The sequence below is a fragment of the Danio aesculapii genome, chromosome 19, assembly GCF_903798145.1.
Source record: "Danio aesculapii chromosome 19, fDanAes4.1, whole genome shotgun sequence".
Classification (NCBI taxonomy): domain Eukaryota; kingdom Metazoa; phylum Chordata; class Actinopteri; order Cypriniformes; family Danionidae; genus Danio; species Danio aesculapii.
The window spans coordinates 34,498,868-34,514,559 of record NC_079453.1 but is presented as its reverse complement, the minus strand read 5'-3'; the positions used below and the strand labels follow the sequence as shown (position 1 = coordinate 34,514,559).

General features: G+C 34.7%; 1 protein-coding gene across 1 annotated transcript; it reads left to right on the top strand.

Annotated features, from left to right (window-relative positions):
* The first annotated feature begins 479 nt into the window (after positions 1-479).
* cibar1 (CBY1 interacting BAR domain containing 1) lies at positions 480-15,173 on the top strand. Its single transcript, XM_056479845.1, has 9 exons — positions 480-619; positions 1,164-1,398; positions 1,479-1,547; positions 4,112-4,213; positions 5,823-5,828; positions 6,046-6,150; positions 9,391-9,504; positions 10,251-10,370; positions 14,826-15,173. Exons 1-9 carry the CDS (start codon positions 588-590, stop codon positions 14,925-14,927), a joined length of 885 nt encoding a protein of 294 aa, XP_056335820.1. The 5' UTR covers positions 480-587; the 3' UTR covers positions 14,928-15,173.
* Positions 15,174-15,692: the final 519 nt, after the last annotated feature.

Sequence of the window (15,692 nt, the reverse complement as noted above, 5' to 3'; positions counted from 1 at the left end):
TGTATTTCCTGTTGCACATTTTTAATTTCTATAGCTTCCGGGAATCCAAAAAGGTCAACATATTGATAAATAATGTTATGATAGCTGTTTTACTGTAACAATAGGATTGAATTGCCTCTTGTCACAGTTATGAAATAGTTTGATAAGTAAGAAATGTTCAAGGGCCAATGACATAACCACATTGAAAAGGTCTATAACAAATAACTTGTTCTGGTCATATTTTTATGCTTTATATTATTATTTACTTTATTTTCTACCTACTTAAATGTTCTTCTGTGTTTTTGTGTTGGTATACATGTATGTACCCTAAGCTCCTGAAAACACACACACACACACACACACAAAATGTGTGTTTGCACCACAGACTGTAAATAAGGCACAGGCTTGGCGAAGATTGCTCATATTGTGTTTCAGATTTTTATTTGCTCGTGTTGACTTTATTTGCCTCTAGAGGGCGCTTTTTAGCTCCATGGAAACGACACGGCGTTCTTCCGGATTTGCTGCTGCAGAATAGCATTAGCACAAAAATCTTTGTCTCATTATAGCTTGAATTTCTTCATTTCATAAGTAGCTATTGGTTGCGAGTAATGATGAGCCGCACTCCCGATGCAAGAGCGAGGTAAATTGTTTAAGTTGAGATTTAAAACGGTAGAGAGGCTAACTAAGTTAGCCGGCTAAGCTAAATGATGCAAAAAGTAACGTTACTCCATCTGCAAGCCCGTGTTTTTATCACATACTTAACCGTAGGTGCTTAAACAAAACTTGCATGAATCAGAAAACGCCCAACTAACGTTAATTATTACTGTTACCGAAATGTAAAATGGCTAACAAAATCGTGTTTGCATATTTCTAAAATACAAAATGATAAATGTGTAAATCGTCCTCATTTGTTTTTAATATATATTTATGTATCAAATGTGTGTCACAATTTCTGATATCAAGCAAGACCAGTTTGAAACCTTTTTAGTTTAGATTTATTAAAGAGACTAACGTTATGCAAACACAGCTTGTTTTAAGTAGCTATCTATATCTCAGGTACATTATACTGACACAACAAATCTGACATGCAACCAGATTGAAAACAAAATCTGTAGTAGTCCAAGTTACAATAATGCTATTCCCTCATCCAAATAATCTACATTTGGCTTTATTGCACATTACAGAGACACCCAGACCAAGCAGATCCAGGAGAACATCACCGGTGTCGAAAAACACTTCGGAGATCTTTGCCAACTGTTTGCTGCCTATGTTCGTAAAACTGCAAGGCTGCGAGATAAAGCAGATCTCCTGGTCAAAGAAATCAGCATTTACGCTGACACAGAGACACCAAACCTAAAATGTGGACTCAAGAATTTTGCAGATCAACTAGCCAAAGTTCAAGACTATCGGCAAGCAGAGGTGTGTTTAAAAGCATGAAAACGTACTTAAGCTTATTTTTGTTTTCTATTAGTATACTAACGCATAATTTTGGTTCGCAGGTGGAGAGGCTGGAAGTGAAGGTTATAGAGCCTTTGAAAGCATATGGGAATATTGTCAAAACAAAAAGGGTAAGGTTTTCGTTTTTTAAGTCACTAATGTTCTGTTCACACCTGGAATAGTACATTTTTGTTGATTCGATCATAATGGGTGATGTTAGATACCAGTGTAAATAAGATGTTTTAAATTATCTGAGGGGTGATGCGGTGGTGCAGTTGGTAGCACAATCGCCTCACAGCAAGAAGGTCGCTGATTCAAGCCTCGGCTGGGTCAGTTAGCATTTCTGTGTGGAGTTTGCATGTTCTCCTCGTGTTCGTGTGGGTTTCCTCCAGTGATGGGTTGCAGCTAGAAGGGCATCCGCTGCATAAAACATATGCTGGATAAGTTGGCGGTTCATTCCGCTGTGGCGACCCCTTTTTAATAAAGGGAATAAGTCGAAAAGATAATATATAAATGAATGGTAAATTATCTGAGCTTGTCCACTTTCAGAAGAAAATAGAAAACAAATTTGATTTGATTGCTTTAGTAGTGTGTGACTTTTTTTTACACCTGGCATTTATATTTGCTACAAGTTAACATTTTTTTAAACATTTATTTTTTAATTACACTTCTAACAGTTCACACTGCTATTTAAATTAGTCTCTTTTTGACCACAGTTCTGAAAATGAGCATATTGACAATTAAAATGAAAGAAATAAGTACCATTTAGAAAACAGACATGATTGTACATACGAGATGCAGAATTCGCCACTCTTACACACATTTTTTGTAAAAGGAAAAAACCTATTTGTGGCATGTAAGTTTATTTTGACGATAAAACATATTTAAATAAAATATATATATTTTAATGATATTAGAGAACACTTATTCAGGAAATAATTTAAACAGGGTTCATACGGTCATGGAAAACCTGGAAAAGTCATGGAATTTTGACATGGCATTTTCCAGGCCTGGAAAAATTTAGGAAAAACAGAAAAAAACACAAAGTACTGGAAAAGCCATGTAAATAAGTTTAACAAATATCTGTATACTTGAATTAGGGCTGCGCAATATTGGAAAAATCTGACGTTATGATATTTTGTATTTCTGTGATATATATTGCGATGTGAATGCAATTTCATCAGATGATTTAACAGGTTATTTGGATTGATTGGGTGGATTTTGTAGAGGAGTGAATCTCAAATAATATATAACAAATAAATTACAAGCATAGATAAATAAATTATAGTTTTCAGGTATTCACTATTCAGGTACAGATATTGAATAATCAACTCTGCATAGTTTTAGTTGTATATTATTTAATCTTTATAAAAAGTTACAAAAAATTTCTTGTGGCCGGATGTTTTAAAATATTGAAACGTTCACACAGTCACAGGCCTTAAAGGGACAGTTTACTTAAAGATTAAAATGTACTCTCCATTTACACACACTTCACTTGTTTCAATACTATACGAGTTATTACATTATACTCTTTTTGTGTTCATTAAAAAAAGAGAAAACTCATAAATGTTTGAAACAAGTGAACTGTGTAATGAAAATGGTAAGTAATTTTTGGGTAAACTATCTCTTTAAAAATGCATGCAGATGATAATCTTTTACTCCATCATGATGAAACTCTATATTATACTATAATCCCAACATTGCATATCCTGCAATGTGACTATTCCGGATGCACACATTACGATATCAATGCTAAAAATGATATATTGTGCAGCCCTAACTTGAACATAGGTTCGTTGTCTTTACTTCTTTTCTGTCCTTGGCCAAAAACATGCTCTTACATTGTTAGTGCTGTGTAAGCATGATCAAAATCAATTTACATTGATATAAAAACAAATTTAAACAAAATAGATTGTTGCGTGTTCTATGAAATGCTGTAATAAATTTGAATGTCATTGTTTTTCTTATTATTTACCATGTATATATAGACATTACGTCATGAAAATGTACTTGAAAGTTCTGGAAAAGTCTTGGAAAAGTATGAACTATTTATATTAAGTATGAAATGTTTAAAATGTGTCTTCTAGGGGAAAGTATTTATCATTGATCAAACTGAAACAACTTTTATGACTTTTTAATCAGTGTTGTAGCTATTTGTATATTTTTTATACAATAAACGATTTATAAATAGTTATGATTAGACCTGTCTCAATAAGTCAATATATCGATTTATCACATAACACATGGACATGACCTCAATCATTTTTGGTGATGCAATTAATAGACCATGTCGATGTGATCATGTCATTGGCCCATGAACATTTCCTGGTTGTTATCAAACTCTTTCACAACTAATAATTCAATCCAATTCAGTCATAACCTAATGTTAAAACAGCTATCATAACATTATGTATCAATAACATTCAACATAGTTTGTGGCTATCAGGTTAGAAATGAAAGCTGCTGTGAAATGCATCTTAAATAATACTGGGTTTAAACAGGGTTTAAACAGTAAATGAGTTCATAGTGTGCAGTTACATAAATATACAGTTGACCTTACCTCTGTGATCTCATGAGGGCAGCATTGCATCACATTCTGTGTAAGTGTAATCTACAGTAACTGATCTCATAGGTCAAAACATAGAGCCTATTCTACAAAAACAAATCATGATTTTTGTTTTAAATTTATGTACAGGAGGACCTGAAGCAGACCCAGAGTGCAAGGAACAGAGAGGCCAAGCAGATGCAGCAGCTGGAAAGAATGAGGCAGAGAAACCCCTCCGACAGACAGATCATTGTATCCTTACGATTCACCCCTATTATTTCTGCTTTCACAGAAACTACGTAGCTTGGAGTCATATGATACTGTAGATTAGTGCAGTCAGTGATAGAAATTATTATATGATTCATCATGTGGGTCAAAGACGACACATTCGTTTTGGTGTTTTTTCTGCTTTAATATACATAAAATGCATATTAAATACAAGAAGCTACTTTAGTTTTTCAAATAACTTTAGTGGAAATAAAATGTGAAAATATGGGTTTAATAATGTCGTTAATTTGTAATAATATCTTAAGGTAAGGATAAAACAGCATACTTATTCTGACCTGTATTAAAATACACAAATAAATAAGTGATATTAAATTTATTACGTAAAATGCTGACATATGAGTGAAATCTACTTGCTTTTGTTAAACAGATATATTTATTAAAATAATATTTTAGTCACCAAACATATTTAGAAATTGAAGGATAATACAATTAAACTCAAGCTAAATATTCCATAAAAAATTATAACCTACAAAATTTCAAATTTTTTTTGCTTCTCTTGATTTTTCCTCCTTTTAAAATTTGTATTTAATATTTTTCTATAACATGTAAATTTGGGTGTGCTTGTTTTTGGACAGTTATCATAAGTTATTTTGTTAGATAAGCTCCAGATTTTGCTTCAGTACTGACTAATCTAATGTATTTGCACAAATATAATATTGTATAACTTCCTATTAAAAATATGAATTTTAAAGATAGATTTGTGAGGGGTGTACTTATATATGTTGAGCACTGTATTATATGTGTACACAATAAATATTATATATGCACAATATGCTGTTTCAGCATCGATATCGCAGTGTGTGTATTCGCAATAGTCACATCGCAAGATATGCAATGTTGAGACTGAATTCTAGTTCAACAGGAACCACAGAATTGTATTTAATTACTGTATTCATACAGAATATGTATGATTTATGCAAAAAAACAAAACAATTTTCATCTTGTTTTTATTCCAAATATCAACATTTTAAAGCTAAAACCACATTATTTCACTTACACCACTATTTTGCTTGTTTTAAAGAAAAACTCTTAATTTTTACCTATTTCATCTTATGATGAAAAATAAACAATATTTTTACTTCTATTTGGACCAGAAATGAGACAATAAGTAAGAAAAGGCATATTTGCATTGGGATTATTCAATTTCTGTACCTGAATACGGTTAGACTCCCCAAAAAACCATCATATTATGCTATGTAAACTATCTTATGAAACGGTTTTCATATAGTAATATTTAAAATCGCACAAAAATAAAATAAATCGCAATGTATTTTATACTATTTTATTTTTCCAATATCATGCAGCCCTAATTTATAGTATATATATTAACAGTTTCCAACACTCTTCAGAATATCTCATTTTGTGTTGAACAGAAAAAAAAATAATCTCATTAAGGTTTAAAACAATTTGAGGATGAGTACACTGCAAGTTAATTTTCATTTTGGGTAAACCATCCACTTTCATTTTTATTTACTATAAATAAATTAATTAACGTAAATAGATTGTTTAATGCCAAATAACTTTCATAAATAAACCACAGTATTGCATAAAACTCCTTAACAGCCTTTCCCAGTCACAGGTGGGTCTTGTGTGCAACAAACGGTATTGTATTGTCTTAAAACTAATTTATGACCAACAAGGTTTAAATCAGTTTGGTACTAAATGTCAGTTGTACTCGAGCTGATGTGGGAACTCTCCGTGCAAAAGTTAAAAGCTCTCAGCGAGTGATATACTTACATCATATAAGTCTTCGGCTCAGAACACTTTGTGCTTTGCTTTGTGTTGTGTCACGAAAGGCTGAGAGTGAACTCCAGAGAGCCACAATGGACGCCACACGCACGACTCGCCAGCTGGAGGAGACAATAGATGACTTTGAAAAGCAGAAGATTCGTGATATTAAGGTCCTTCACACTGCACACTTGCTATCTACGTAATATCAGCTTATTTTTTAATAAATGGATAAATGTGTGTTTAATATTATATATTGCATGTTATACAGATATTACCTAGAATCTGTTTGTTGTATATTAAATTGTATATTTATTGTATATAAAATATATTTATATTATTACAGAGATTTAATTGAATAAAATAAAAATATCTGGAAATGTCACTGAAAATATTAAACTAAACCCACCAATCGAGTTTTGGGTTAGTAAGATTTTACATATTCATGCCTATAGCCAGGGGAGGTTCGGGTGGTTCGAAAGACCCACTCCTCACCCCCTACTGACAAAGTCCAGAATTTGGCCCATATATGAGCTCATTTGTCTGATTTTTGACAGTATGCCATCACAAATTGTGACAATAACCGATAGAAGAGACTAATTTAATGATTAATTTTCATTTAAATGGACAAATTCTGACTGAGGAAATGAGCTAGCCTTTTGTTATATGCCTATAGGTTACAGTTTTTTTATTCAAAATTCTAATGTCATTACATTATTTATAAAACTATAATATCGTACATTTTAAATGCACATTCACAAATAAACACAAATTCATGTGAACAGAAAATAGTATGGTAAGCTCTTTGACAAAAAGGTAGGAAATATATTTGTTGCATCAAAAAGTGTGGTAATGATAACCATCTGACAAGCTAAGCCAAAAATTCGGGCTTAAAATCTCACTAAAATGCAATATTTGAACTAACAATTAAAAAAAAAAAAAAAAAAAAAAAATCAGGCGAATAACTGCAAAAAGGTCCACTTTTTGAAAAAAAAAAAAAGAACCACCCCATTTAATAGGCTTGCTGCAGGCCTGATATTATTTTTTTGTTTGAGAGAGAAGGGTGTATTAATTTGATCTATCATGGCAATAAAAACATTAATATTTTACAAAAGCAAAACGTATATCTATTAAAGATGTAATCGCAATTTTCCACCAACAAATATTATTGGTATTTTACATTTTATCAATATAATATTTTAAGCATCAAATCAGCATAGAGGGCATCACAAGTAGTGATGGGAGAAACAAAGCTTTTCAAAGCTTCTGATCAGCTGCTGGTCAAAACTATATTTTTAGAACAACAACACATTGCAAACTTTCAATTTAAAGTATAAATTTACTATGTGTGTTATATAATATCATTAGTATATGCATGATATGTGTACATTTTCAAGTAAACATCTATTCACTCTCATTCACACACACACTATGGACAATTTAGCCTACCCAATTAACCTATAGCACATGTTTTTGGACTTGTGGGGGAAACCGGAGCACCCGGAGGAAACCCACGCAAACATGGGGAAAACATGCAAACTCAACACAGAAACGTCAACTGACCCAGCCGGGGCTCGAACCAGCGACCTTCTCGCTGTGAGGCAATTGTGCTACTGACTGCACCACTGTGCTGCCCTCAAGGCTTATGTTCATTCATTCATTTTCTTTTCGGCTTAGTCCCTTTATTAATCTGGGGTCGCCACAGCGGAATGAACCACCAACTTATCCAGCATTTGTTTTATGCAACGGATGCCCTTCCAGCTGCAACCCATCACTGGGAAACACATACACACTTATTCACTCACACATACACTACGGACAATTTAGCCTACCCAGTTCACCTGTACTGCATGTCTTTGCACTGTGGAGGAAACCGGAGCACCCGAAGGAAACCCACGCGAACGCAGGGAGAACATGCAAACTCCAGAAACGCCAACTGACCCAGCCAAGGCTTGAACCAGCGACCTTCTTGCTGTGAGGCGACAGCACTACCTACTGCGTCACTGCGTCGCCCCTCAAGGCTTATATATTATTTATTAAATGGTATGCTCTGCTAAACAAGAGACTGTTAAATGCCTCACTAAAACATCTACAAACTAATAAAACTGATCTGAGATCATGTAAAACCAATGAAACCTGTTCAGTGATTCACCACTGGGGGGCGATCCCGTGAATCTGCATGATTTGTGTGGATTTTTTTAAAAGATCAAGGCACCAGTGGAAAAACATTAAATTTACAAAAAGTTTTGAAATCTTTACGATGTAACAAAGCCCCTTCTACTGAAATCACATGACTTTGCTAATTTGATTCATGCTCCAAACCATTAATTCGAACAAGGTTTTGAAGCAGTGCTTTGTATACAGCCATTACTCATCACAGGAATAGTTACAATAAAATATATAGTTTGAGTCAGAATTAATTAGCCTCCCCTTTAAAAAATTTTTTCTTTTTTTTTTTAAATATTTCCCAAATAAAGTTTAACAGAGCAAGGAAATTTTCACAGTATGTCTGATAATATTTTTTCCTCTAGAGAAAGTCTTATTTGTTTCATTTCGGCTAAAATAAAAGCAGTTTTTAACTAATTTAAGGTCAATATTATTATTATTATTATTATTATTATCAATATTACTATTACCTTAACCTGCCTAGTTAACCTAATTAACCTAGTTAAGCCTTTAAAATGTCACTTTAAAGCTGCGGTCACACTTGACTTTTCCTCCCATAGACTTCCATTCATACGCACGCGAATGCGTCAGACCGGAAACGCAAGGTCATGTGTCAAGTTTCGCAGGTTGCTGCATTGCAAAGTTCAAGCTTGGTGAACTCTGACCTGCGAAATCGCATCACTTGACTGCGTGAGACCAATTGCGGATCAAAACAGGACCTCTCTGGACAGAAATTTAAAACATGGAGCAATCGCTCGCTTTTTTAAATGTCTAATCATCTTGTTTAATCTCGCCCCTTTTCGCAGCGCCGTACGACAGAATTTCACACACAAAGTCCTGTGTGACCACAGCTTAAGCTGTATAGAAGTGTCTTGAAAAATATCTAGTCAAACATTATTTACTGTCATCATGGCAAAGATAAAATAAATCAGTTATTAGAGATCAGTTATTAAAACTATTATGTTTAGAAATGTGTTGAAAAAAAATCTTCTCTCTGTTAAACAGAAATTGGGGGGGAAAAAAATAAACGGGGCTAATAATTCTGACTTCAACTGTATTTATAAAATCCCAGCGTAAATATTTTTACTGCATTATCAATCAATTAAATTTTGCATGGATAAGCATAAATATTTCAAGAATAATAATTAACGGTATACCTAATTACACTATCAAAATACATCAAATCTTCAAATGCTAGTCACAGAAATAATCACTTAGGCTTTCGTGTTCTTATGTGTTTAATGCAGAAAGTTTTGGGTGAATTTGTGACGGTGGAGATGGCGTTCCATGCCAAGGCTTTGGAAATTTACACCACCGCTTACCAGCACATTCAGAATGTAGATGAGGAAGGAGACCTTGAGGTGAGCTTTCTGCACCAGCACCTCTGCTCTTGCTGGTTCAGGCCCGTCTGTCTTAATGTCTAATCAAATTATATTCTTCCTCCATCCGAGATCCCCCTACTGTCATAATGATGAAAGCTATGGCTGCTGGGGTGTAAAGCCCAACTCCTGATATGCCAAAAGAACCAGAGAGGCATCTTGCGAAGCGTGCTCAGTCAGCTGTGCAATATTTGCAGTGGCTAATGCATTTATTTATGAATTCATAGTTCAGCGTGCCAAAACAAATTTAATGCTCTAGACTCAGAGTTTGTAAACATTTCCTTGACTTGCCGGGGTAAGCATCACATGAATGTTATTTCACTAGGGAATTTCAGGGAATTGTTTCCTCGTTCTTGCCTGAACTTTGCCTGTAACTGGATGTCATAGTCATTTAGTATATTGGCACATGATGACGGGTTTATGAAGACACAGCTAGTGCATATAGAGATAGGTTGTAAATATCCTTTCTGTAATATTTAACTGGAGTTAATAAAGTTGAGGTGACAGTGTTTGTTGGCACACCCTCACCAGGACAGTGTGTGTAAATGTTTTTTCTCCCAATCTAAATGACATCTTGCTCTGTTGCTACAACACAGTATGTGCTTCTAGTTGTGTTGACTCATTTCTCTTTTTAATGGATCTTGTTTGAGTTTGGCTACTCGTTGTTGATTTAATATGTTCTTGGTGGTCCATATGAAGAGCAGTCCTTTTTTGTTTTGTCTTGATAGGTATTTAGGAATTCACTGCACCCTCCTGATTACCAGTCACGTTTAGAAATCGTTCGTGCCAATTCTAAACTGTCCCTGAATCGAACTGGTACATCAATGAGTAAATCAGGAACAATGCAGGTAAGTACTTTCCACCAATAACTATTCCAGTAAAAAAAGGTGGAAAAACAATATTAATAGAGGTTTAATATTAACTTAGAGGTTTGTTAGCCAATGTAAACTAGCTTTGCTTTGTCTCTGTGAATAAATACAAGACTGCACTTTATCAAAGAGTATAGATTACACAAGACATGTCACTTGTATAGTTTTGAATAGGGAAAAGTGTAACGGTCAATATTGTGAATGAAGCCCCGCCTTCTAGTGCAAGAGCCAATCAGCGATCGATATAGACAAGAGATACCAAACTAGGGCCAAGGGGCCAAAGTTGGTCCTTGGTAACCTTTGATTTGGCCCGTCATCCCATCTGAGAGCAGAGGGAGAATAACGGGGATGGTTTCAAGATTGTCAATTCAAATTTAATTTAACTTTTTTTTTTTTGTTTTGTTTCAATTAAATGGTGTAAATAATTCAGATATTGTTTAAAATGTACATACCGTAAGCCTACAATCCAGAGACTTTGAGCAAATTAAGTCAAAGGCAGATTCTGCTTGATTGGTGTATTCAGCATGGAAATCCACTGTATTATAAATGTGATTATTTTTATTGCAAAAAAATTATAATTTAAAAAGTTATACTGCATTAGTTATATATAAATTATTATATATTATAAATGAGAAAATTACCCATGGCAACTTTAATGTAATATAGTTTGGGATAAGTACATTCAAACAGAATGCTGAGCATACTGCCCGAGAGGCGTTTTAAATATGGCCGCTAAGCAAAATGACTTGCCTTAAAGGGACTTTGGCTGTATTCAGCAATGTCTTCATGCCATATTTTTTGGTAGAGAAATCAACTACCAATTATTTTTGGCCTAAATCAGTTGTGTTAGAATGTCTTAGAATAGAATCACCATTTCATAAACAAAAAAAAGTCAAGTTTATTGCATGAAGACAACTGCTAGTATGGAGCATTTGCCAAGAGTAACACATTACAAGTAACACGAGTTACGTAATAATGTTACTAATTCTAAGTATAACTAGTAAAGTAACGCATTACTTTTTAAAAATAAGTAATAATATTTGAGTTACTTTTTTTTAAATGCAATGCAAGTTACTTTTTAGTTTAATTAATTAGCTTTTAAAAATAAATTGCTGAATTAAAATTAGTCACAATGAATCATGCAGTCAATGAGAGAATGTGTTCATTGTTTTGAACGCGTCAAAGTAAAGAAAAAGGAGATTGTCTTAATGGACAATGATTTTACTTAAAACAACTAGTACAAAAGTAGCAAACACACATTGCTTTAAACTTTCGATAATTTGTATATACGGCAAGTATAGCTCTGGGGGTCAGGAAGTTCTCAGATAACATTATTCTAAAATATTATTTTTTTATGTGTTTTTTTAAAAGGTAAATTAAGGTGAAGGTTATACAATGCATTGTTAATTGCAGAGCTCCTCTATTAAAAAAAAGAAAGAAATTTTTTTTTTAAAGAGAACAAGCCTCAGCCAGGTCAGAAAAGATAACTCAAAAGTAACGTAACGCATTACTTACCATACAAAGTAACACAACTAGTTACTTGTTTGGGGAGTAACTCAATATTGTAATGCATTACTTCCAAAAGTAACTTTCCCCAACACTGCTTGCCAATGACTAGTGACTTGGAAATGTTTACAACCATAAATATTCTATTACTGGCCAAATGCGGTTAAAAAAAAAACTTTTAGTCCACAATTCAGTTGTGTACACACACAATTCTGTAATTTACAGAAGTAACAGCTACATTCAACAACAGAATTAAACAGCAATAAATACAGGTGGTGACAACTGCAGATACAGACATTCCTGAAGCTGAACAACAAGTTGTTAATGACATTTAAAATGTGCTTCAGTCTCTGTGTGAAACCACAGGGAACGAGTTATCTCTTGACTTAAGTGCTGCCAAAAAACAAGCCCATAATATTAAACAAACCCAGACTCTTTATCGTGAAAATAATGCACATACCAAAATAATACAACCTGCATATGCAACTTTAACACCATAACCTGGATTAGGTAAGCCCAAAGATGCTTGATAATCTTATAATAAGCGGATCTGGCAACACTTATTTTACGGGACTTTTAAATCAGTTAGCAGAAGGAGTGTTTGGTCACTGTAATATTACTTTGGTCATAAATCATTGATACAATTTACACAAGATGCCAAAACATCAAATACAAGCTATAGTGTCAATTATTGTAGGTGTGTGGATGAATTGTGAATCAATTTTGGAATTTAAATGGAATCTAAATGAGTCACTCCTGTAACTTTGCAGTTTGTACATTGCTTGTATGCTTATTATTGCCTAAAAAATGAATAAATGGAGGTAATTTATCTAATGGTGATTTTTATTATTATTATTATTATTATTATCATTTATTCATTTTCTTTTCGCCTTAGTTCCCTCATCAATCCGGGGTCGCCACAGCGGAATGAACTGCCAACTTATCCAGCATGTTTTTACGCAGCGGATGCCCTTTCAGCCACAACCCATCCCTGGGAAATATTATTATTATTATTATTATTATTATTATTATTATTATTAAGACATGCCACAGCCATATCACCCTGCAGCCCAAGACTCACTGAAGCTAAGAAGGACTGAGCCTGGTCAGTACCTGAATGGGAGACCACATGGGAAAACTAGGTTGCTGTTGGAAGTGGTGTTAGTGAGGCCAGCAGAGGGCGCTCAACCTGTGAGTCCTAATGCCCTAGTAAAAGTGAAGGGGACACTATACCGTCTGTGGGCGCTGTCTTTCGGATGAGACGTTAAAGTGAGGTCCTGACTTTCTGTTGTCATTAAAAATCCCATGGCACTTCTCGTAAAGAGTAAGGGTGTAACCTCTGTGTCCTGACCAAATTTCCTCCATCGGCCCTTACCTGGGGCTGTTATCCTGTGGCTATACACTGATGGTGGTGTGGAGAGACAAACCCCCTTCATAAATCCCCATATTACATTACATATTATTAATAATTTGTAATATCTATATTGTTGTTATTATTATTCACATAACCATTATTTATTACAATAATAGAAGCTAAACATCAAATACTATATTTACAAACTGCAAGTATTTCATAATTAAAATGTCTATAAATATGTTCTGGCTCAGTGGATAGCACTGTCGCCTCACAGCAAGAAGGTTGCTGGCTCGAGTCCCAGCTGGACCAGTTGGCATTTCTGTGTGGAGTTTGCATGTTCTCCCAGTGTTTGCGTGGGTTTCCTCTGGGTACTCCGGTTTCCCCCACAGTCCAAAGACATGCGCTATAGGTGAACTAAACAAACTAAATTGGCCGTAGTGTATGCATGGTTTCCGCTACATGGCGGGGCGCCATGACAAAATTGATCCCGCCATGGCTACATTACAGCTTTTCATTCAAAACATTCAGTCGTGTTTTTTTTTAATAGCACCAAAATGTATTAAAAGGTAAGTGAATTATAATAACAGCGCGAACGTTTCTGTAAACGTAGTAGTGCTGTGCGTTTTTTGTTTAACCCTTTAAGGTTACATGCTGACTGACTGACTGGCTGACTGACAGGTGTGTGATGCGTGAGGCCAGCAAACACAACGTATAGCCGTTTCACTTTACTTCAGGACGCATTAATACCGCTCTGTAGGTCAATTGGAGGCATTCATAAATATTCCTAGCAAATCTAATAAATGTTAGAGACACACTTGTTACAAAAACGCACTAAATCGTACTTCAGCAGCGTTTATTTGAGAGCGTACAAGAAGTTCTGTGCACGAGCAGAGGAAATCAGCGCGCAAGCAAAGAGATTCGCATGCTCGTAGGCTATTACATAAATGCGATCTCGACTTGTAATACTGCGCTCACGACATTTGTCATTAAAATAACGCCACAGGTAGTTGGTAGATCTGTGTAAAAAAAAGGCCTGGTGCCACAGCTGGAAAAAATCCTTGAGGAAACACTGGTATGTGTGTGAATAGGACATTGTATGGGTGTTTCTCATTACTGGGTTGCAGCTGAAAGGGCATCCACTGTGTAAAACATATGGTGGATAAGTTGGCGGTTCATTCCACTGTGGCGACCCCTGATAAATAAAGGGACTAAGCCAAAGGAAAGTGAATGAATGAATGAATAAATATGTTCTTAGTATTAGTACTATAAGAGCAGCTAAAATTACATTAAAGTAAAAAAAAAAAAGTAAAATTACATACAGTGAAATAAATCTGCATTGTTTCCTTTTTTTCTTAAAAACTTTAAACACTTGGGCTTTTGACAGAAAACTGAAAGGAAACCTTTTAAAAATGCATTCTCTGGCATTGTGGAAATCATAAAAGATGACCTGCCACACTGAATTTATGTGACCCTTCAGATTCCAGGAAGCTGAGCAATGGTAAATGTGACTGCACCTCTCATATTGTATCACAAATCTGCAATTGAAAGATCTTTTATTCTCCTTCTGACAGTCAAGAACATCAAGCAGACAGAGGAAAAGGGATGACGAAGAAGATGAGGATGAGGAGGAAGATGACGAAGATTTGGAGGAAGTGACTGATGATGAGCATTAAAGTCAGATATCCTCAGCATTTTCACACAGCGACATTCCTGGACTGTACTTAAGAGGGTTTTTAAAGGAGATGAATGACATTATCAAATTAATTAGCATCACTGGTAATAAATGGAATGGTAGCTGAGCAATGTTAGTTTAAGATGAGTGCGTTGTATATGCGTTTGCTCACTTGTAAATCATATACTATGAAATTATACAGATTAACATCTTCAAACAGAGTTTTCTATTAAATTTTATTAACAAAGTTTGTGTACAAAGTGCCAAGCAGTTTTTTTAGTATGATGTTTATTTAGAAGGTGCCTTAGACAGTGTTGGTGTACCAAATAAAACTGGCGCTTGCTTTTGCATAATAGGCAATTTTTTCATGATCTCGCATGCCTAAGTGTGCAATTATTCCCTTGTTTACTGACTGCACATACCGAAAGACTCACTGTAGTATGTTACACACAGAAACAATGGTGAATCCTTTAAACTTGACCCACCCTGCGATCGGCATCGTTCTGTCTCATAGCTTTTATGTAAGTCATGAATGAGTCATAGACAGTAACCACACTCTCTGAAATAAAAGCTACTGTCACTAGGGCGGTACCCTTTAAAAAGGTACACATTTGGACCTAAAGGGAGATACATGTTAGCAGTGTTGGGGAAAGTTACTTTTCAGAGTAATGCATTACAATATTGAGTTACTCTCTAAAAAAGTAACTAGTTGTGTTAGTTGCTTTGTAGAGTAGGGCTGTGCGATTTGGGGAAATTATCAAGTTAT

Excerpts from the sequence above, each read along its gene's own strand:
- cibar1 (XM_056479845.1), top strand. The coding sequence starts at position 588 with ATGATGAGCCGCACTCCCGATGCAAGAGCGAG. Across the intron at positions 1,399-1,478 it reads AAGACTATCGGCAAGCAGAG|GTGGAGAGGCTGGAAGTGAA; the intron begins GTGTGTTTAAAA and ends TTTGGTTCGCAG. Across the intron at positions 6,151-9,390 it reads AGAAGATTCGTGATATTAAG|AAAGTTTTGGGTGAATTTGT; the intron begins GTCCTTCACACT and ends TGTTTAATGCAG.